The 24,499-nt window shown below is 39.6% G+C and overlaps 1 protein-coding gene across 2 annotated transcripts; it reads right to left on the bottom strand.

Moving 5' to 3' along the window:
• Positions 1 to 715: 715 nt before the first annotated feature.
• Positions 716 to 16,988, bottom strand: RCN2 (reticulocalbin 2). 2 transcript variants are annotated; one of them, XM_074317330.1, is made up of 7 exons: positions 16,644 to 16,988; positions 16,163 to 16,268; positions 13,523 to 13,719; positions 6,614 to 6,727; positions 3,300 to 3,396; positions 2,278 to 2,420; positions 716 to 1,741 (listed from the first exon to the last, which is right to left on the bottom strand). In XM_074317330.1, exons 1-7 carry the CDS (start codon positions 16,785 to 16,787, stop codon positions 1,589 to 1,591), a joined length of 954 nt encoding a protein of 317 aa, XP_074173431.1. In that variant the 5' UTR covers positions 16,788 to 16,988; the 3' UTR covers positions 716 to 1,588. The 2 variants fall into 2 exon arrangements, with proteins under 2 accessions (XP_074173431.1, XP_074173432.1); XM_074317331.1 differs by having other exon boundaries at positions 907 to 1,741; positions 2,278 to 2,417.
• Positions 16,989 to 24,499: the final 7,511 nt, after the last annotated feature.

The raw sequence follows: 24,499 nt of genomic DNA, 5'->3' as shown, positions 1-24,499 counted from the left end.
TCCACTGAGTGATGACTCCGACATCTGTGCCAGCTTCATCCTCGGGGCAGCACTCGGCCAGGCCCCTCCCTGGTCTTCTCACCCCTGCTCCTCTCCAAACTCACGGCCCTTGTCTCAGCTCAGGCCAGCAGCACCTCTCACCACACAATTGTCTCCCCAATAAATTAAAAACACACAACTGTATGGGCAGACAGATGTAGTAGGGTAACATGGAAGTCCTGTACTTTAGATCCTAGAGTAAGTAACCTGTCATCAAAGTGTGCAGTTAACGACTTGCATTCACACCTCATATCAGCAGGGAGGGCAGCAGAGCAATCAATTCAAAGACCTGCAGTTATTCTTGTAGGGCCTGAGCTCTCTGAATGCTGTGTAAGGGACTTTTAAAAGATTAACAGAATGCTAGCTGACCTCTTCAAACACACACACACAAAAAATGTAAGAGAAAAGAAAAACTATCTGTGGGTCAGAGCTAGGAAAATATGAATTCTTCAGCTCACTTTTCTTATTCCCCCCAAACGTAATTAGTTGACATCCTGAATAAGGTCAAAACTGACTATTTAGGTGTGAAGAAATGCTCATCACGTATGATTTTTCATTTCGGTATAACTGATACTGACCTCCATTGGTGATTTCAAGCTGTGTAATCCTTACGATTATTTCTAGCCCAAACAGCAAGACCACATTGGCTACAATAGCAACTGAAATGTGTCACGTGTACATTCAACTATGATTTATTCACAAAAAAAGAGAAAAAAGGCAATATAAGAATATGTAACAAAAATAATTTAACAGTTTTAAGAATACTCACCATCCAAATACAGGATCGGATGAGGCCGGACAACATTTAATACAACAAAACCTATGCTAAATTCAAGGTTTACCAGGAACATTAAAGAAAAACAAACATTTACAAAGGTAGTACATTTCATTTTTAATAGTCAAAAAAGAAGAGTTCTGTACAATGTCAAACTCCACACACAATAAAGCTATAGTTACACATTAAATATAATTACTATCTATACATATGCAAAAATATAAGTTCTATTTCATACAGTAAAACCCTTTATAGAAACCATTTTAAAATTAGGCATAACTTCTCAACTTATATGTGAGGTATAAGTCCTTCTAAATAGGTTCCTTTAAAGGTTTTAAAACAAAATGCTAAAAACAAAAAACAATATCCTTCGTTCAGTTACCCAATTAAATCTACTTAAGCAAACAAACAAAAATTGATAGCTCAGTCAAAAATTCCTTTAATATTGTTCAGGCATTATCTAAAAATCCTCCATTTTTTTCAAGTACGGAAATAGAACTCAGAAATATTCCACAATACAGTACTAAACAGATGGACTATTTAGGAAATATTTTGTTATCTTATGACACGATATTGTTTTATTTCTTTAATATGTTTTGAAATAAATGTAGTCTCGTTTTTCTCATAAAAGGTCAAAATTATAATCAATATTAAGATACATCTGACTGCAGTAAAACTTCAGTGAAAATTAACATCATCAATATTGTATCACAAAAGTCAAGCTGGTGACAAATGATGAAAGGAGCCAGGACTCTGCTCAGATACACCCAGGGACTAAAGCTCGTCATGATAGAAATGTTCATCATGAAGCTGTCTGCCGTAATCTGTGGCTTCACTGGTGAGAAACAACTCCTGGTTCTCCAGAATCTCTGCTTCGGAGAGCTTTCTGTCACTGTTCAAATCCATTTCATCAATGAGATGAAGAGCCTTTAAAACAAAACAAAAAGGTGTCGAGTGTAACAAGTATTTTCAGCAAGTTGTTTTGCATTTTCATGTGATGAGATCTGTCCAAACCATTCAGGTGCACTCATTGTCTGAGTATCTGAAACTATCACACACTGCAACCAGTCTGTCTACAGCTGCTTCCTTTCGCTCCTTTCTTAATTTCTGCTGGGTTCTGCCTCCTTCCAACTCTAATCCACTTCGGGATATCTCAAAGTTACACAAAATTAATCTAACCCATTATGAGAACCTATAGGTAAATACGAACTTTTATTATTGCATTCACTGTACTATCAAATTAATACATGACTCAATCTTACTTTCCTTGTCTCCTTGACAGTCTGAAACAATTCTTAGATTGAAATCAAGAAATAGCAACGCGCTGACCACTAAGTAACTAAGTGACCACTAAGTAACCACTAAGTAACTCGGCCACTTCTCTCTTTGGCTTAAAATTTGGAACCTCCTTTCCTGTCAGTAGCACCGTGTGCACAGGGAAAAGTCATTCCCCGTGAACTCACCTCTTCCTGTGCAATCCCCTGGTTATTGGGCACCACCCAAGACAGCAGCTCTTGGGGATCAAGCCTGCCATCAGTATCTTTGTCATAGTCGTTCAGAAATCTGTCTTTTTCAACAAGTATCCATTCTGGATCTTCATTTGCTGCTTAATATATAAAACAACAAAAAACAAACAAAACCAAAAAAACCACACGTGAATACACAAATATACGTACACAAGAACACCACATGTATACACTAAGTACTTTGATATATCCCTAGAATACAAGTAATGAATGTAAAGCTTACTACATAAAGAATGCCCAAAGAAACAGAAATACTGAAAGTGCTAAAATAAGTACAAGCTATATAGTAATCTTCAAAGGTGACACATAGGTCTAAACAACTCAGAGTTTTTAAACTGTTCCATAGTATCACAAACTAATTCTGTTAACTGCTGCTATTTGTTCTGATGTCTACTTTTCCCAAATTTGAGTTGGGTAATATGTTTGTCTATCATGTAACTATATAAACTTCACACATACTCTTCTTACAAAGTAGTGCCATGTGTAATTTTTAAGTGACATTCACAATCAGGTGTGCTTTTCAGCGGCAATTCTCAAGACAGACAGCTGCTAATAGAAAAGCCTGCAAACTCCTCCCATCTCAAACACGCAGTAAGTCACCTTCCATAGTCCACACCAGTGGTTACAGTATTTTTCTTTTCCCCTTTTAAAAATCTACATACAAAGATACAGGATTTTGTTTACAAATATCAACTTTTACTTCTTCTCTTATTTAATTTCATAATTACTTTCTATGTCTGAATCTAGCAATGGAACTAAAGTGAGCGAGAGCATTCTCAGATAAACTGTAAGTCCCTCTGCTTTGCCTGTATTATATGTAACTTCGAAGAACAGGTAGAAATCCTGCAAATTCTTCTTGTTGCATTTTTCCTGGTCACACAGAGCTCAAAACGAACAAGACTGTCTTTCAAGTTCTTTCTTTAAGTAAATGCCCCATTACACACCCCCAGGCAACTTACTTGGATCCCGCCTGTAGTCCCCAAGAAATTCTTCCAAACTAACAAATCCATCACCATTTTTGTCATGTTCTTCTAAAGCCTCTTGAATAACAAATTCCTAGTATGTGTTCATTAAAAAAAATAGAATTAGTAACAAAATTGTCAATCCTATCGTACCTCCACCTGAATCACTCCTACTACAGAATTTCTCTAGAAATAATCATTTGACTGTCTCATGCCTGCAAGACAATCTTTCTAAACATTGGAATTTAGAATCAGGAATAAAATCCCAAATATTGAGGTGGCCGGATGGCTCAGTAGGTTAGAGCGCGAGCTCTGAACAACAGGGTTGCCGGTTCAATACCCACATGGGCCAGTGAGCTGCACCCTCCACAACTAGATTGAAGGACAGTTACTTGGAGCCGATGGGCCCTGGAGGAACACACTGTTCCCCAATATTCCCCAATTTAAAAAAAAAAAAAAGCCAAATATTAAGTAACTTGAAATTCAATACCCTTAGGCTTCTACTGTTCAGAATTCCACTTCAGCCCATTAAATAACCTTAGCACTGAACGCTCCTACTTTCTGCACACTCCCTCCTTCTCAAGAATGACATCATTTTACCTCCACTTTCCCGACAATCCATTCATCACCCAGAATCCTGAGCTGAGATCTCTTTGCAGAACTGTTGTTTTACCTCCAGATCAAAATGTGTCTGGATCACTAAAAACAATCACTTTGGTTCCCCTCCCACCAAATCGACCTCCAAAGCTGTTCTCGCCCTTACCAAGGCTTCTCACCAACCAATCCATCTGTCAAACCCAAATATCCCACCCTTCCTAGTCACACTTGACGCAAGCCAATCTGTTTCACAGCCAGCTGCCATAGTATTTCCCTTAGTGCCTTCCTACACCCTCCTGCACCCCGTTCTTATGCCAATCCCCACCCAGTACAGACCCACATCACTTTCTCCTTTACTCCAGTCATGAAGTTAAAAACAGATACAACAATATAAGCCTAGTCCCTAGAATTTTTCGAGCCATTTCAGTGGGCTCTCACTTCAGCCTGGAGGTCGCTCCCTGCCTCAGTTTCCCTAACACATACCCTACAGCTGTTTTTTGAAACCTTCACTTTCTTTCAGCCTTACCGTAACTCGCTCCAATACTCTAGGCAAAGACACCCTGTCCAATGTTTCCCACTGTGGTCCAGTTCCTCTGAAATGCCTCGTTTACCAGCACTGCCTCTCACCTCTAGTGACCTCTACTTTGATGCCCATTGCTGTCATCCTTCTCTTTGATCTCAGGAGTTAAAGCTGCCTGACACGTCTTCTCTAGGGCAAAGCCCACAGCTGTCTTCGACTCCATACTTGGTGCCTCCTGAGCACGTGCTCTCACCCTGAACTCTGGCCTCTCCCACTGCTTCAGTGTTTTCTCCATCAGCTCCTTCTTCTGTGTCTTGAAGCACATTCAAGTACCCATGAGTCTGATGCACTGTTGAGCTACCATCTTAGTTCCTAGTCTTCCTTGCCTTGCCCGTCACAGGTCACAGCTACTGAACTCGTTTTGTCACTATGTGCTGCTACGTGAACATCTTTCAGTCCAAATGGCAGCATCACAACTGTAACAAAATACAATCTCAACAGTCCAATTCTAGCCAGATCCAGGAGCTTCATTTAATCTGTATGAGCTGACACTGAAATACAAGTTGAGGGTTTTCTAAGTATTTCAGATTTCATATATAGAAATCTGGAAATCTTTTTTTTTTAATTTATTGGGGTGACAATTGTTAGTAAAATTACATAGATTTCAGGTGTACAATTCCGTATGACATCATCCATAAATCCCATTGTGTGTTCACCACCCAGAGTCAGTTCTCCTTCTGTCACCATATAGTTGATGAAATCAAGAAATCTTAATCTGCAGATTCAAAGATTGGTTTTAGAGAGAGAATCTACTGAAATTATAATCCAATATTTGGTGCATACGAGCATATTTGACTTTTCTGGGACAGTGTCCATACTTTGCATATTTTTAAAGGAGTCTGTGATCTAATAAAAGAATCACTGATGAAAATGATTTTTCCTCTTGGGAAATGAGACTTTTTTCAATAATGCTGCCATGGTTAAGCTATTCTTTGGAGCTACATGAATGAAAATATCTTTATATTCTGACTTTTAACGAAAAGTTGAATCACTTAGTTGATCTTGCACTCTCGCCCTTTTCTACATCCAATGTACCCCAACAGGGAAGATGGGTTACACAGAGAAAATCAAGGTAAGCTTCTGTGCGGCCATCAAGCCAGCTCAGCACTATCACAGGACATCCTGGCACCTCCTTCATGGTGTTACACAAGACTGAGTCATGTCTGACTCTTCCCTTCCCATGTTATGTAGTCAGTCAACATTCCTGCTATTCTTTCTTCACAGCGTTGGTCAAGCCTGTCACTGCAGCGCCACGTTGCACTCCTAACACGATGCCTAACCCACAGTGCACAACACATAATGCCGAAATTGTTTTGTCGCTTTCACCGGCCGTTCCCCTCCTCACCTTCAAATGCTCCTTATTTCCCAAAGATCCAGAGTCCCATCTGCCAGACAGGGCTCAATTAGCTTGTCCCAACTTAATTTTGGCACTCAATCAAATTGTGCCCGGCACAATTTGTTCATGAACTAGGTCATGTATTTTTGTGCCAAGTGAGAAGTCAGAAGACTCATAATGGCAAGAGAAGTGGCACTGAAGGTGGTACCACGTCTTGTCACTGAGCCCTGGACAAAAATGCACCTGCGACTTGCTCTAGGGGCCACAGCATCTGACTAGGACCTATTACACAAAAAGGTATACCTTCCCTCCCTGAAACACCCAGAGCACAAAGCCTCACAGCTGGAGGCAGATGCCAGGCGACAAACCTCAATGTAAACCTGAAGTCTACTTTGTTATATTAATCTTTACCCTCCAATAAGATAATTTCTGCTCTCAAGAATCTTGCGAAACCATAGTAGGAACTCAATCAACGTTGGTTGAGTTAAACCTAGAGTGCAACCAAAGTACAAGGAGGGCACTGAAGGTAATGAGCTTATGAAACGTAATATAGCTGGGGGAAGGCTGATGCGCATATATATCACAGAGATTAAAAATATTCTTGGTCCTTTATCTTTTTCCTCCCAATAAGCACCCCTACCCCCAGAAACCCTTCTTCCCACTCATCTTAACGGGGAGAACTTAAGATCTTCCTGTCTCTTAAAATTCGGGTTGCTATACAATTCAGTTTAATGACAGTAAAAACAGGTTGTAAACTTTTGGTCACTCAATAATTCTCTTAAAATATTTCTTCCTTACCGTCATATAATCAACTTCTTCAGGGTGCTCAAAAGCAATAAATTCTTCCAGATTCAAACCAGGATCTAAATCTTGGTTAGCTTTTTCAAATCGCTTCTTGTCCTTTAAATGAAGCTTTGAAAATTAAATATTGAAGATGTTTAGAAGTCTCATCCACACTATATCATCATGAACAATACTTTGAAAAATACAAACTATGTGAAATCTAAAGTACATTTTCATATATTATCTTATTTTATCTTCATGCCATCCCTTTGAAGGTTGTTTGGGCAAATAACGAACATTTAGAGGCAGTGTAGAGTCAGGCCCCAGTGTTAGAGACTCAGATCTGAATTCCAGAAATGCCACTTACTACTAGCTGTGTTTCTTAAGGCAAATTGCTTAACCTCCCTGGTTCCCTCAAACAAAAAATTGGCATAATCTGACACCAAAAGCAACAACGGCAGAAATAAACCCATGGGACTACATCAAACTAAACAGTTTCTGCACAGCAAAGGAAACCATCAACAAAATGAAAAGGCAACCTATGGAATGGGAGAGTATTTGCAAATCATATACCTGATAAGGGGCTAAATCCAAAATATATAAGGAACTCATACAACTCAATAACAAAAAAAAATCTGATGGAAAAAGGGGCAGAAGGTCTGAACATTTTTCCAAAGAAGACACACAGATGGCCAACATACACGTGAAAGTTATTCATCACCAGGGAAATGCAAATCAAAACCACAACAAGGTGTCACCTCACACCTGTTAGAGCAGCTATTAACAAAAAAAAGTTGGTGAGGATGTAGAGAAAAAGGAATCCTTGTGTACTTTTGGTGGGATTGTAAATTGATGCAGCCACTATGGAATACAGTATGGAAGTCCCTCAAAAATTTAAAACAGAACTACACTATGATTCAGCAATTCCATTACTTGGGTATTTATCCGATGAAAAAAATAACACCAACTCCAAAAGACACGTATAAGCAAGCACCCCCATGTTCACTGCAGCATTATTCGCAATAGCCTAGATATAGAAATGACTTAAACGTCCATCGGTGGCTGAATAGATAAAAAATTATGCTACGTATAGAACATGGATTATTATTCAGTAAAAAAAAAAAAAATACAAGGAAAGAAATCCCGCCATTTGTCACAACATGCATAGACTTCAAGGGCATTACTCTCAGTGAAATAAATCAGACAGAGAAAGGCAAATACTGTAAGATCTCTAATACATGTGGAACCTGAAAAAAAAAACACAAACCAAAAACCTAGCAAATAGATACAGAAAACAGATTGGTGGTTGCCAGAGGTGGGGGGTGGAAGAAAAAGGTTTTAACTGTGTTTTTTTTTAATTGAAAAATTTATAATTAAAAAAAGAAAATCTCAGTTAGCAATAGGGATCAGAATACCCATTAAACAATTAGTAAAACTTAATTATTTCATAAAAGTTACAAACTACCATTATTGATAGAAAAACTGAGATGAAATGATTGAAAGGATGTCAGAAATACAGCTTAAATTTGTTGAACTTGGATTCCTTGTTTTTTCTACAGTACTACGCACTATCTTCTTTAACAATCAATCTCAATACTTGTGGAATGCCCAAAAAGCAATAAATTTAGACTATGCATTCATTCTTTTTTTGTTTGTCTTTGCATTAATTCTTACTGTGCCATTTTTAAGTTGTTTCTGGTCTTTGAAATGACTTTTCAAAAATATGTTAAGCTTTCTGGTCAGAATGGTGTAGTAGATATTGTTATAAATAAAATTGTAATACACACACACAGGTTTGAGAAAAATAGTACTCAGAATAGTTTCGGTGTATGTACCTATTTGGAAGTCTATTCTTAGGAGGCAATTTATAGTGCTAATTCTCTATGTTCAGATATACATATATCAAAAGCTGAAATGGGCCTATTTTGAGATTAAATAAACGCACCCGTGTCTACTTTCTCATACTCATCTTCCTTTATTCTTTTCCTAAAATATACTCAAGTAATAAATCAATTCGCAGCTCTTTGGGACAGGGCTACTTTTAATTAATTTTCAAAGGACATTGTGTAATCAAAAGCCTTGGGAAGTCAATAGTGCTATACTGTTAATTCTACATAAATTCTATTTTGAGTATTTCTGGGAATAACTTTACTTTCTATAAAGTGATGTGTATTAAACTGCACCGTTTTGAAAAGTTACAATTTCAAATAATTTAGAAGCTGTTAATTCATGTGTTTCACTGTTGACAAGAAATGCTCTTTTCAGTTTTCTAGAATAATGGAAGTTAGGTGGCACACATTTACAGAGGAGTCTCACTTCTTCTGCAAAACAATTCATCTTTTAAACATTCAGATTCCACAGTCAGTTACTCACCCAATTCTGACAGAGAAGAAAAAACAAACAAACTTGTTTCCAAATAGCTGCTTTTAACTCAATGTTTCATACTTTTAAAATAACTAGACCAAGAAATTTACATTCTGTGTACGTTCAGGTTTAACATGGGAAACAACAGACAAGTAAGAGCTTGATGTGCTTTGTCGAGTCAATCAATTTCTTTTTGAATAACTACTCAAAATACTACATGCTTAGATTTCCTTATGAAAGAACCCTTGAATTTGGAGCAAAAAAGGTCCATGTTTTAACAGAGGTAGCTGAATTTGGCCAAACTTGCTTATGAAGAAAGGATCTCTTTCAACAAACATTAATTTTTTAAGAAAGTAATTTTCTGGTTCACATGTCTCAAATTTTGTAAATAAATTGAAATGTGATTTTTAAAAGCTGTTTTATTCAGTCATTTGAAGAGCACAATTTAAGAGCAACTCATTTCTAGAAGATAACAAAAACAAACTGTCAGTTTTATAAGACCTCAACACTCTTTTATACAGTATAAAAACCTTGTATTCCAGGGGAGGATAGACAGTGTTAACATATAGTAAGTAGTCAACAGGTAGAAACTACCAATCATTTCTTTTTTTATTGTAACAAACTTGTGCGGGACAAAACTGCCGTGTTTTGGTAGGCTAATGATTTTACTTGAGGAGATACATCATTTGTGATACCAGAATAAATATCTAGGTCTTTAAAATTCTAATTAGTCCTCTGTAAGAATAGATATTACACAAACAAATGTTGCTTATACATGCACATCAGAAGCCAGGCAGGTCCCCAAACTTCAATTATCCTACTTTAAAGTGACGACTGTATTTGTTCATCATACCATAAAGAAATGCTTTTTCGGATATTGCAGTCTGAGAGGGTCATTATTCCAAGTTATCTCTACTCTCTACATGGAAACATTAAAAATAAGATGAAATTCAGGTATCAAATAGATTATTGTTTTTAATAAGTTTCAATAGAGAAAAAATTATTTGGACCTCCAAGTACTTCTTATGATTATTTTATTGGTGGTATCATGTTTAGTGTGTAACTTTGATTAAGACTCATTGATTAGCGTTGATTTATTTTGGAGAAAAATGCAGCTATTTCCGAGTTCATCTTTACACTCCACTCTACCTTTACGGGTTATTCCACTTTTAGGGAATGGTATAAAATTCTAATAAAGTATTATGATTAGAACTTCTGTAGAGACATATTTCTGGGTTGTCAAAGAATAACCAGTAGTAGGAGCCTGACTGAGAAATGTTCATTTCAGGGATCCGTCAATTTCTTTCAGTTATTAAGATCCATCTAACTCATTCCTAAGATGTAGAGTCTTATAGTCAACATGTATGAGTACCAAGGTGAGGGACGCTGCCTTAGAACCAAACATCTTTTAAAAGAAAAACTGTTTTTTAAAGCAGTTGAAATTAATGAGTCAAGTATCTCTTCAAAGTGAAGATTTTCTTCTTAACACCATCATCTATTACATCACCCCTTTTCAAGAATACAGATGAAAAAAAACACGCACTAACACATTCCTTACATTTTGATAGGATAGTATTTAAATCTTTTGGGTGCCAAAAGAAAACATAAGGGCACTATTAGAATCTAGTAATAGTAAGATTTTAAAATACTGTATTTAACTTCTCTGTTGTTCTGTGGCAAGAAAGTCATAGCATCATACCATCGTTTGGTTTTAGACAAGTCTCAGAACACAAATGATGCTTTTAAGATAATTCCTTTGGTAAAGGAGGATACCTAGTTGACAGAAATCGCAAATCTCATTATCATCATTTGTCTTCGTTTAGACACTAAGAAGTGAAAAGACTAACTTATACTGTCTTCGGTATAAATCTTCATCAGTAAGATGAAGGGCCAAAGGAGAACAAAAAAAAGGGGTAACAAAAGATACATTCTCTCCTGTAAATTAAATCCTTACTATCCTAAAGCTGATATAGCTCGCAAATGCCTCACCAATCTTTAAAGGCCGAGTGTATATAAATGGGAAACATAACCGTATGCGAATTGCACATGCTTTCTTCCACAATATTCTTAAGTCAATGGGCACTGCTTACCAGTCCAACAGCTACTACTTCTTACTACTATTTCTCCATACTGTCATTATCCCCTTTTTATATATGAGGAAACTGAAGCTTAAGGCAGGTATATAATGTACCCAAAGCTGCATAACTTAAGGGTACAGCTGGATGTAAATCCAGACAGACTCGCTCCAAGGCTGCTTCTGGGGGCATATGCACAAGCATTAGCAGAGAAACAACCTACTTGGAGCTGGCGATGGCCTCTACAGTCCAAGGGGCCAGTACGATTCTAAACTAAGTCACAAGTTCAATGATGAAATATGGCCACAATAAAAACTACAAGGTAGATACTAATAATGGGGTAAGTTAAGAAATGGAAGAGGCTCAAATGTTTTCCAAGTACCCTTGCCTAATGTTTTGGGACATAACAGTATGTAACAAGGTATTTGGTCTTAATTTTTTTCCATATGTAAAAAACTATCTTAAAAAAGACTAATTTTGAAATACAAAATTATACAAAAAAAAAAAGTTTCTCAAGAAAACAGTCATTTTGTCTTGAAAAATTCTTCTACTTACTAAAGTCTTTCCTAAATATTGTCTTCCTCAGCTCTGCTAAGAAGCATGTATTTAAAGCAATTAAACCATGAGACACACTAGAACTCAGTGATATTGAATCTTCAAAAAGGAGTTATTTTAAATGCTGCCACCACTATGGCAAACAGTATTGCAGTTCCTCAAAAACTTAAAACTAGCATCACTATACAATCCAGCAATACCAATCCCACTTCTGGGTATGTACACAAAAGAATTGAAAGCAGGGTCTCAAAGAGATATTTGTGCTCTCCTGTTCACAACAGCACTATTCACAGTAGCCAAAGAGTTGAAGCAGACCGTTGTCTATTTAGATCAGGGGTGTCCAAACTGTGGCCCGCAATCCATTTTTTATTGGCCCGCAGCAAATTCCAAAAATATATTTAGTTTACTTAAATAAACCAGGTGAGGCAATACATACTTCACCTCGAGTGAGGGGCCCGGCTGTTTGTGTATTTTACCGCATATGGCCCTTTGTGAAAAATGTTGAAAAAAGTTTGGACACCCCTGATTTAGATGAACGGATAAACATCAAATGTGTACACATTTAAAGACAGGAAAAAACTGTATTAAAATTATGCTGATGGTTAACCACTTTGAGCACTACTTTGTAACGGCGGAAGTCAAACTTGATTTGTATTCATCTTTTGTTATTGATATAAATTGAGTATTACAACTTTAACAGTTTTTTTCCTTTCTTAAAATGTGTACACATTTTTCTGGCACACTCTGCATTTGGTCCAGTCTTAGAAAGGAAATTTTGACACGTTACAGCATGGATAAACCTTACGGAAGTTAAAATAAGCTAGTCACCAAAAAAACAACAAAAAAAACACCGATACTGCCTGCTCCCACTTCCGTAAGTTGCCTGGAATAGCCTGACTCAGTGACAGACCATGGAATGGTGGTTGCCCCATGGGCTGGAGGAGGGGAGATGGGAGCTGTTTAATAACATTAGAGTTTCAGTTTTGCATGATGCGGAGTTATGGAGATTGGTTGTATAACAATATGAATGTCCTGAACACTCATTGGATGCACCTAAAAATGGTTAAAATGGTAAATTGTATGTTATGTATTTGACCACAACTTAAAATTATTTTAAAGAGTTAATTTATATAAAGCTGTGTTTAACAATGGGAATGAGGGCTGGCCTGGAGGCTCAGGTGGTTGGAGCGTTGTGCTCCTAACGCCTAGGTGGCTGGTTCGATTCCCACAAGAGCCAGTGAGCTGCGCCCTCTACAGCTAAGATTGTGAACAACGGCTCTCCCCAGAGCTGGGCTGCGGTGAGCAGCTGTAGGTCGGTGTGGGCTGCCTTGGGCTGTTGGATGCTGCCAGTCGCCAGCCTCAGTGGCTGGCAGCCAGAGTGAGCGGCTGGCAGGCGGCGAGAACTGCTGTGAGAGACCGACCGACAACCTGGTGGGGAGCGCAAGACTCATAATACCAGCATGGGCCAGGGAGCTGTGTCCTACACAACTAGACTTGAGAAACAAGTGCTTGAACCGGAGGGGGCGGTGGAGGCGGAAGAAAGGGGGAGAAAAAAAAACAACCAATGGGAATGAGCCCATTATAGTCTTCTTACTAAATATGCTATGAAACTGTTCAGTACTATAAAAATTAAAATATTGAGATATATACATATTCAAAATTCATTAGAAAGGAAATGAGACACTGTCCTCTGGAAATGAGAACAAATGATACAGCTGAGAAAAACAGATGCAAGGGATAACATAGGTAGTCCAAAATAAGAGTACTAAATCTAGCCAGAAAGGAAAGCATAAAAGTGACAACTGTGATGGACAGGCGAGTGCCCAGAGAACAAGGCATACCTGTCTGACCTCAGGCTGCATGCTTCTTCGTGCAGGAAAATAAAGTGAACGGATATGATCAAAAGGAAAGCTCGCGCCAAGTTACTCACCTGGCGGAAAGATTCCTCTTCTGCATCCTCTAGAGCTGTGTTCTCATCAAAGTCAATCACACGGTCGTACATTTGGATGTTGTACTCATCCCACGACACACTACCATCACTGTTTTTGTCATATTCAACAAACTGTTGTTTCGCTTCTTGCATAGCATAATGTTTAAAAGACATTTGAATCCATGAACTGAGTTCACCTATGGGAATTTCCCAGAATACAATAAATGTAACAGTAATTCTCACAGAGGATGATTTCTAAACCTTCTGTAAAAGAAAAACAAACTTCAGTGTTGGCAAAGACTGAATGAGAATTGGCTCAGTTGTAGTCACAGAAGTAGGAGCAAGAGTTGGGGAGAACCGTTTCAAATCTGAGACTATTATGTGTTCCAAATAGAGTGTAAGCTCCTTGAGTGCAGAGTTTGTGTATGTTTTGTTCATCAAAGCACTCCAAGTGCTTAGGAATCCCCTGGCTAAATAAGTATTTATTAAATGAATTAGTAATTGGCCCAAATAGCACTTGATTTTAAAAAAATATCATTCATAAACCGCAGATAACCTTTGCTATCACAGTTATCTCAGGAAGCACACATCTCTGAATAACCTATTTATTTTAATGTTTTTCATTTATGACAGTAATATAAAATTTTCCTTTAAATTTCATATGGAGTTGATCAAAACTATACTAAGGAAATAATAGATGGTAAGTAGGTATGGCCTACACTATGAAAAGGTGTTTATGTGACTGAGGATTGAGAAACCCTGTTACGGTCTACTCCCCGTAACCATGACATGAAACATCTGGAGGAAACTTTAACACAAGTTACGGGTAGCAATTATGATTTATGACTTTCTTGTAACAGCTTTCTGTCTTAACCTGGTACCTGAAGACATGGGAAAACAAGTTTCTAAATCTCTAATGTCCACTTTCAGATCAAATTTGAAAAATCTGTTCAGAGATATTTACTTCAACGCATTAAAGGAAAAGGGGGAGGAGAACATGAGCATCTGTGTGGATAGCAGGAGTGTACCATTTGGTGTAGAGTGGTACCCCTCTGCTGGTTTGGGGGAGGCCAGATGAATACAAAAGACCCATTTAGTCTCTCCTGAAACTCTAAATCAGGGCAGAATAATTATAGCAAGCATGTAGTAAAGAATTACTGTGTAACAGACCTTCTACACACGTTGTCTCTAACTTTCAAAACAAGCCCATTCTAATCACTATTTGACAGTTCAGGAAACGGGGGTTTGCAATCGAGGACTCATGGATAACAAGCAGCAGAGTCCACATTCAAACCTACCTTTGGCTTCAAAGCCCAAACTCCTTCCACTGACCTTTGCTGTCTCTCAAAAACTTAAGTTCAGTCCTGACCTTTAAAGTGCAAATTAGGAAAATTCCCTCAATGATCTTCAAGAATGAGGGTTTCTTCTAGTTTGTCTAGAGAGCTCATCATGGCATAATAGAACACATAATGGAGCAGTGACCAGAAATGTGGGTTCACACTTGAGCCTTGCTATAAGGAGACATTCACCCTCTCATGTTTTTGTTCTCTTATCTGTAAAATTCACATTTGGACTAAGTTCTTTTTAACTTCGTATTTTTTAAAAGTTTACTATTACCTATTTGATCATATGTAGGCCCTGACAGGTACCACAGTCTTCCAAATCTGCCTGCTCTGTGTGCTTTCTAGTGGGACCAAACATGGGCCCCTTCTTGTTAGATATTAGAGTCTAGGGTTTTCTTCTTGTTTAAGTAGAAAGAACCAAAACCTTACTATTCCTGATGGCACTTATGCGAATACTTTATTAACAACACGTCTTAAATTTTCCAGTCTGTGATTCTCTTTCCAGCAACTTCATTCCTCAGATGCTGAGCTGCATTTAAATAAGTTATAGCGAATTAGCTCCTGAATTTTTGAGGATCAACTTAGAAAGCTGATAGGGTTTATCACTTGAATTAAGCAATAAGAGGCAACTGCACAATTTGGAATATTCTTTTAATCTGTGAATTTCGTTTCTGCCTATAGAATGTACGTTAAGACCGCTCAGATTTTTTTAAAGTGAAGAATATTAAAACATTAATTAAGAGACGATTTGGGTTCCAGTCCAGGCTTTCCCACTCATTTGAGAAAAAGCACTTGCCCTCTAGGCTTCAGTTTATTCATCTCGCCAAAGAGACATGATGGTTCTAAGGCTCTACCAGCTGCAATAATATGTAATAAACATAACTCATATGCAACAGGTCTTTTCCCACTTGCTTATAAAAAGCAAATTCCTATAATTCTAAAGAAGCCTATCTCAATAGAGCAATACATCACTTAGTGGAAGAAGGTTTTTGGCATATTTTCCTAAAAGGAATCACACTGTTGACACTGATAAAAGGCCTATGAAGAATGGGGTGTTTGCTGAAGGTACAGGTCAGTGGTTTACCGATTACTGGCTGGAGAAAGCACCGGGTTTTCTTGGAATCCTACGTCTAAAGATTTCCAGATGTAAAACGTACTATGTCCTTTTCACCCTCTCACAGTACCTCTGATTTGCTGGAACACTGGCAATCTACCCTAAACAGACACCCCTGTGTAAGTGTGTTTCTGTGCCCTACAAAGGGATTTCTCCATTGTTAGTTGCGTAGGACGTCCTTACTTTCGGTGAGAAAGCCATCTGAGTCCAAGTCAATTTTCTTTATGATTGACTTCAATCTTTTGTGTTGCTCTTCGGGGGTGAGTTTCACATATTCATCGACTTCTTCCTTTGGAGGGTAAGCGATACACAATGGGGTCAAGCATTACTATCAGTGGGGCAAAATGATGGAGAAAAACAGGGCTACCAGAAGCCTCCCTTGCCCAGGGGTTTTTGGGTGGCCCACACTTGCTCTCCAAAGCCCCCGCGCCTACACACCCTTAGTGACCCTGCCCCGTATCCGAGGGTACAAAGGATCCGGGTCTGGGGCCACCCTCTGTCCTCAGGTTTGGAGGCCCCGGGGTTCCCGAGAGCGAGCGGCGTCCCGCCCGGCCCCCATGGTCAGGCCGCCCCGGCCGCGCCGGGCTCCCCCCTTTGTCCAGGCACAAAGCGCGCGGTGCCGCAGGGCAAGGCCGCCCTCCCAGCCCAGGCCCGGCCGCCTCACCTGGCCGCCCAGCAGCGCCTCACGATGGTAGTCGGCGCGGTGCTCGCCCTGCGCGTAGTGCAGTTCCTCCGCGTCCCCGGCGCCGGCCGCCGCGGCGCACAGCAGCAGCAGCCCCAGCGTCGCGGGCCTCGGGCCCAGCTGCATCGCACCGGCAGCGGCGGACCGAGGGGCGAGCGGGCGCGGGCGGGGCTCAGGCCGGCGGCGGCGCGGCGCGGCGGAGGTTGGGACACGCAGCGCGGGCAGGCGTGGGGTACCACGCGGAGCCCGCAAACCCACGGCTGCGCGGTGTCCGTGTGTATGTGCGTACCTGTGTGTGGGGGGGATGGGGGGGCGCGGGGCTCCTCGGGCCTGGCCTATATAGCCTCGGCGGAGGGGCGGGGCCCAGGCCCTGCCGCTGATTGGGTCGCACGGCACAGGGGACGGGCCGCGGCGAGGCGACCGCCGGTCGATTGAGGGCGGGGAGACTGGCGCCACGACACCCTGGGCAAAACACGCCCCCCCTGCTCTTCCGCTTCGCCCCATGCCGGGTCTTCCTGCCAGCGTTGTTCCTGCCGGAAACTGCCGTCCACTCCATGTGTCGGTCCCCGCTTCCCTCAAGGAGAAAGGCAGATTTGGGGGAACACAGCACCGTACCTGGAAAGATCGGCCTTCACGAGCCAAGCGGCGGGACCCATTTCTCAGTCTTCAGTGTATCTCTCCTTATTCGTTTCACCGATGCCCAATTTCGCGACTTCAGTTCTGTGACCTTGGCCAAGTTATTTGGCCCTTGAAAACCAGTTTGCTCACTTACAAAATGGGCAGAGTAATAAGACAACCTTAAAGAGTTGTTGTGAAGATTAAATAATATAATGTGTTTACACAAGTAGCTGGCATGCATGGTAAAGTGTTCAATAAGCGTAAGCTTACAACATGCAGATAGCAAAGCAAAAGATGATTGCACAGAAGGAATGCCTAACTTAGCAAGTACCCAGGAAAACCTTTACCGGTAGAATGTAAGTTTTCCCTGTTCCTCACCTTTATATAGATGGCATCATACAGCATTTAAAAATATTAGTCATATTTCCCTTTGTGCTGGGAAGAAGTGTGGTGCCTTGAAATAAAGGAGACACATCAAGTTCGCATCTTCAGTCTCCATAGTTCACCTGCTAGGTAACTTTGAACAACTGACTTAATGCTTTTTAACCTGTAAAAAATGGAACAATAAAAACCTCTCCGATCACTTTTGTGTGAGGAGTATATCAAATCCTCTATGTAAGGTGTCTGACCCGTAGAAGGGGCTCAAAACATTTTATCTTATTTCCCTCCTAGAAAAGTCCTATTCCACTTTCCAGAGCCGGCACAAGTGTTTCCTAAAAGACACCTTTTCTGACTCCCTGCAACCAAAAAGGTAGATCTCCTTGTCCTATCACTGTGAGCGAGGGAGCATTGAGGACAAGAACTGTGATTTCGCCTGTGTTTCACTTAGTGCCTCTACTAATAAGAGGAACTCAATAAATTTTTGTAGAATGAATGAATTCTGCTAGACTGGCATTCTTTTAGAAGTACGTAACATAGATAGTAGATTAGCTTTGTAAATATTAAAAGAGGTAATTTATAGATTTTTTTTTTGAGTATGGTAAAATGTGTGTTACAATGAACTGGCTTTAAAAACAAAGCAATACTTCCTTAACATACATGATGTGGACACTTGTATTATAGGCTGATTTCCATGGAAATGAATAAGATTTGGCACATTAAACAAGTGGAAAAGCCAACAAAATCATTGCATTTGTTGGAAAACACAAGACCAAGGAACAGACTGCAGGGTAGTGAGTGAAGAAACAATTCAGACGTAATTCTACAGATTTTGTGGATTGTTTAATCTTCTATTAATCTTTTGAGAAGAGAAGATATGAGAATTCCAGGGCTAAAGTGGGTCTTAAAATAGGACAGAATATTGGTAGGTGGGTGGGTGTGTTATAATACTTAGAAAATATTTTCATTTTTAAGGAGTATCCAAAAGTCTGTAAGTAGTTGTGAAATTGTAATAACCTATTAGAAGCAAAGCCAACAAATTCCATTTAACTGTTTCCTACCGAATTAAATTTCTCTCAATTAAACATGGATCTGTCCTAAAGATCAAATGTCATGATAGCTCCATCCTCAAATAGAAACCATCCTCTACACCCGGCAAGTCACATTTATGGCCCTAAGCCACTTACACCCATCTCTGGCACTAAAGGCAGCCAAATGAACACATATTACAGTGCCTTTTCTGACTTGCTCCCTATATCATTAGGGTGACCACACATCTTGGTTGACCTGCCATACTTATTAATCACTTCCCTTTCACTGTCAAAAGTAACCCAGAATAGGGTGATAAATTATAATGTTACCTTACTTTTGGACCTCACACTCAACACTGTCCAGCTCCCTCTCCGCCCCCCTCTCCAAGGCCCAGGCTTTATTAAGCCTCAGAATCCTTTCCCACACTCTTTTCCCCAGCTTCTCAATAATAGGTCCTTGAAGTCTTAGTCAAACACATTAACACTAAACATAAAGAATAGAAACAAGGACGGGATGAAACTTTGATAAAGGCAACGAGAGAAGGAGCAAAATGAGGACTAAGACTGTGGACTAAGCAAGAGTTTCTTTTTTTTTTTTTTAATTTACCATCTTAAGTATTTTTTTTTTTTTTAAACATTTTATTGGGGAAGGGGAACAGGACTTTATTGGGGAACAGTGTGTACTTCCAGGCCTTTTTTCCAAGTCAAGCTGTTGTCCTTTCAATCTTACCTGTGGAGGGTGCCGTTCAGCTTCAAGTTGTCCTTTCAGTCTTAGTTGTGGAGGGCGCATCTCGCTCCAGGTCCAATTGCCGTTTTCTAGTTGCAGGGGGCGCAGCCCACCATCCCTTGTGGGAGTTGAACTGGCAACCTTGTGGTTGAGAGGACGCACTCCAAACAACTGAGTCATCCGGGAGGCAGCTCAGCTCAAGGTGCCGTGCTCAATCTTAGTTGCAGAGGGCGGAGCCCACCATCCCTTGCGGGACTCGAGGAGTTGAACCGGCAACCTTGTGGTTGAGAGCCCACTGGCCCATGTGGGAATTGAACCAGCAGCCTTCGGAGTTAGGAGCATGGAGCTATAACTGCCTGAGCCACCGGGCCAGGCCGCAAGACTTTTTTATCAATTAAATGAAATTAATGTTCTTTTGGCATTACTAAACCAGCTCTGGAGACACTTTTGTGAGAGGACATCCAAAACGGATATGAGCAGAGTGACTTCTTTGAAAGAGAATACTTCCTAAATGTATACATTTTGGAGTGTTTCTGGGAACAAAGCTCAGGATTGCCTTATAGACACACTGTGATTTCCAGTCCTTACATGTTCTTAGATACAAGTGACAAAGAGAAAACACAGTTCCTATCATTGCAACTCCATCACAAGATGATGTTCAGGGACTTGTAGTTATTTAGGCTCTGTTTTTTTGCTTTCAGTATCCAACTTAGGTCTGGGGGCTTTTAAGGTTGGTTTCTGTTTGTTTGTCTGCTGATTTACTTATTTTTTAAAGGTTTGCAGTACCATATAGTGCAAAGACAGAGTCACACAAATAATGCATGATGCTTGCTTTTTTTTTTTTTTTAAGGAAAGTCGGTATTTATGAATAAGAAAAAAGAAAAGTCACATCCGTTCTTATAAACAACTGCTATTAACATTGGTGTTGCTTTCTAGAGTTTTCTGTATGCATTATACAGGTTAACACTATATAACACGGTTGTTAGGTTCCTAAAATGCCATATTATGCGAATCCGTGTGTCGTGCGGGGCGGCCTGCAGGGTCTCTGGTCCCGCTCCCCATACAAGAACGCAGGACATGGTGAGGCCAAAAAGGAACACCCACAGAGCCATAGGTAGGGGAGTCATACCACTATATTCTCTCTGGCGGCACTATACTCTCACTGGAGGCTGGATCCACACTGTCTTCAAACCACCATCCACACTTGCCAGCCCAGCCGCCATCTTCTTGCTAGCCCCCATTCTTCCTCCCTTCTCTCTCTTCTCCTCCTCGTAGCCACAGCAGTTATATTAGTGGCCAATGGCTCACTGGTTACAGCTGACGGCCAACTAGCCACAGCTGATGGCCATGCAATCACAGTTGGCCATTTACTACCTGAGCCAGCACCTGTCTATGTGAGGCCGAAGAGCCTGGAAACTACTCTCTGGGGCTCCGCCCCCACACCGTGTTATACAAAACAGAAGTAGTTCAAAAACGGGAGTTTTCAAAAATTAAAAAAACATACTGTTACGTTTTTTATAATTAAGAGAAATATCTTTATTGAAGCAATTTTCACCAAAAGTATAACATATTTATATGTATTAAATAATTTTTTTTTGTCATCACTACTACGCTTTTATTACGTTCCGTGTTGTTTGGGGATTTCCCTAATTTCAAATGAGATATCTTCTGCTTTTAAAAGCTCTTATTACACTGCATGTTGTTCGGGAATTTCTCTAATTCTCAAACCACGTTAGAGTGAAACTGTGTTGTAGGATGCCGTATTGTACAAGGGTTTCCCTCAATTCTTGAACTGTGTTAGAGCGAAACCGTGTTATAGAAGTGCCATGTTACCTGTACGGGGGTTACCTGTATATACTTTTTAAGGCAGATATGTCTTATGCAAAAATAGGATACAAGAGAAGCATCTTCTATCAATCAAATAGCTGAAGAAAGCAGAGGAGCATAGCCGAGAATGACCTAGAAGCTCTGGGAGTTGAGTAAAACAAGCTACACCATGGGGTCTCCTCCAAAACATGACTCCTGGTCTCTAGTCTCACAGTTTATTCATGATATCCAAAATGAGAGGCATCTCACATACTCTGTCTAAATGAACACCCACCTGACTCTCACTTAATAGGACAGTGGAATTTAAACACAAATGTACAGGTGAGAAAGGCAGATATGATTGTATCTGTTACTTATTCTAGTAGAGAGCTCAGACCTCAGACTTCTGCTGCCCATGTCTTCTTCTGAAGAGTTCCCACCCATGTTCACTGGGAAAAAAACTGGATTGCAGTTTTCTGTATATGTAAATTAGGTAACATTTGTTCACTGTGTAGTCTGGGTCTTTTATATCTAAATGGCTATTTTATCTGTTTTATCAATTACTGAGAGTTATATTTTATAATCTACTATGGTTGTATATTTCTTTAATTTTTGTCGACTGTTGTGATATATATATATATTTTTAAATTTATTTTTCAAATTTATTGGGGTGACAATTGTTAGTAAAATTACATAGGTTTCAGGTGTACAATTCTGTATTACATCATCTATAAATCCCATTGTGTGTTCACACCCAGAGTCAGTTCTCCTTCCATCACCATATATTTGATGTCATATATATTTTGAGGCTATGTTATTGAGGACATACAGATTTGTGATTTTTGTATCTTCCTGGTGGACTGATATTTTAACATTATAAAATGTTATCTTTACTTTTAAAAAAGCCTTTCATTGTAGAAACTACCTTATGTCGACTATAATTTAAAAAAAATAGTCACAGGATGTTAAGTACACCAAAGAGAATATAGTCAATAATATTGTAATAACTATGTACATTGTCAGCTAGGTAATGGACTTATTGGGGTGATCACTTTGTGATGTATGTAACTGTTGAATCACTATGTTGTTTTGTACACCAAAATCTAATATAATATTGTGTATCAACGGTAACTGAAAACTAAATTTTTAACAATTAAAAGAAAGAAGCCAACTACCTTGTTTAATGTTAGCATAACTGCATCAGGGTTTTTTCACTTACTGTTTGTAGCTATACATTTTTATATTCACTTACTTTCCGTCTAACTGATTTTATATTTATGGTGTATTTCTTGAAAGCAGCACATAATTGAAGTTTTACACTTAGTCTTAAAATCTTTACCTTCTAATTGGAGTATTTATTCCATTTTTATTCCATATAGTGACTGAGAGATTTGATTTTTAAACCCATCATCTTATTATTTCTTTTCTATCTGTCCAATACATTCTGCGTTCCTTCTTCTCTCTATTCTTGCCTTTTTATAATTATTACTTTTCTTTTTGTTATTCTGTTTTTTCCTCTATTAGCTTGCAAATTTCAACATGCATTTTTGATTTATGAAACTGTCTCTAATGTAAATTAATGTACCACCTCCTGAACTGTGTGAAGATCTTAGAACACTTTAATTACATTTACTACCCACCACGTGCCTTACTGATTTGTTGTCATGTATTATAATCCTTTCTATAAAATTAGTTCTATAAGATATTGGTATCTTTATTTCCTAAATCAATATTTGTTTATAATTACCCACATATTTGCCCTAGCAAGTTTCTGTAGGACAGTCACAGTGCAGACTCCTTGGGTTCTAGAGAATGAAACCATGACATCTGTCACAGAGAATTTTATTTGGAAATAGAGTTAAACTCTATTGTAACCATTTGAAAAGCACCTGCAGGTGGACTGCTGTGCCTTGGTAAAGAATGAACATCTGACTATGACGACAATTTGCGAGGATGGCCAAGTAACTGTTCATGAGTAAGGTGTTTCTTTTTGGGGTGATGAAAATGTTCAAAACTTGATTGCAGTGATGGTTGCACAACTCTTTGAATGTACCAAAAATCACTTAAGTGTACACTTGAAGTGGGAGAATTGTATGGTATGTAAATTATATCTCCATAGAATTGTTTTATATGTATGTAAGAAAGATAATGACTGTTTTTATGTTTGTCCTATGATTTTGAGAGGTTCAAGTGGAGACAACCATTTGAATATGGAGCTCAGAGCTGGAATCCAGGCTGGAGATATATACTGGGAAATATAAAGCACAAAGATGCTATCTAAAGTTATATAAAAGGAAGCAATCTCGTCAAAAGAGTGTGTGCAGTGGGAAAAGAGAGGGCTTGCACCTCTCCCTGAGGGACAACAACATTTAAGGGGTAGGAGAAATAAGAGGTGACTTCAAAAGAAATGGAGAAGGAGTGATGGGAGTTGGGAGACCAAGGAGGTGAAAATTGAAGGCAAAGAAAGTGTTTCCAGGTGGCACGTGCGTCAACCAATTAAGAGAAATTAACTTAGGCCATAATGATGATATCCACAGGATCTGCACTGGGGATATCCCCAGTGACTTTGAAAGAATGGTATCCATGTGGTGGTGGGGTAGAAATGGGGTATCCACGTGGTGGTGCTTATCATATATTATGCAACTTATTGGTTATGTTCAGTATTTATCGTCTGTCACCACCCTGTTCCAAGAACATAGGAATTTTTATCTAGTTTATTTACTAACCCCAAGTATCTAGAATAGCTTCTGATATGTGGTCTAAGTATTGTGGAAAAATGACTGGAAGAGCAAGTTTTCTAAGCAGGTAAGAGGGGAGAGGAGCCTGAACACAGCCAACAATATGGTTCTGGCTTGTCAACCCCGAGAATATACCTACCAGAAAGGACCCCTGTGGTTAATCGGCCTCAAATTCATAACTAGAACCTAGCAGACATTGTTTGCAGAGGTCCCTCAGGCTGCTTGACTTTCAACGAAAAGCCTCAGGCTGAGACTTGTTAAGTCCTACATTGTGCTCCTGCCTGTCGCTGAGCCCATTCTTTTTAAGCGTGTGCCTAAGATCTCAATTCGACCAATAGGACTGAGACTTTCCCCATCCAACCAGAGCTGTGCAGCTATAGCCTTATTTGCACCCTCACCGACCAATCAGAGTGGCTCCATTTTGACCAATGAGGAACCACTTGCATAGAAATGGACTGATCAGGTGAAGGGCCCGGCGCTCTTCTCTACATGAGGCCGCTTCATGTCTGCCTCAGCAGAGCACACTTTCAGTTTCCATGG

The sequence above is a fragment of the Rhinolophus sinicus genome, linkage group LG13, assembly GCF_036562045.2.
Source record: "Rhinolophus sinicus isolate RSC01 linkage group LG13, ASM3656204v1, whole genome shotgun sequence".
Taxonomy (NCBI): domain Eukaryota; kingdom Metazoa; phylum Chordata; class Mammalia; order Chiroptera; family Rhinolophidae; genus Rhinolophus; species Rhinolophus sinicus.
The sequence above is the reverse complement of the archived record's forward strand: the minus strand, read 5'-3'. Positions and strand labels throughout refer to the sequence as shown.

Coding starts and splice junctions, on each gene's coding strand:
- RCN2 (XM_074317330.1), bottom strand. CDS start 16,787: ATGCAGCTGGGCCCGAGGCCCGCGACGCTGGGGCTGCTGCTGCTGTGC. Junction 16,269..16,643: donor AGGCGCTGCTGGGCGGCCAG/GTGAGGCGGCCG, acceptor TACCCTCCAAAG/GAAGAAGTCGATGAATATGT. Junction 6,728..13,522: donor AAGAGGAATCTTTCCGCCAG/GTGAGTAACTTG, acceptor TAATTTTCAAAG/CTTCATTTAAAGGACAAGAA.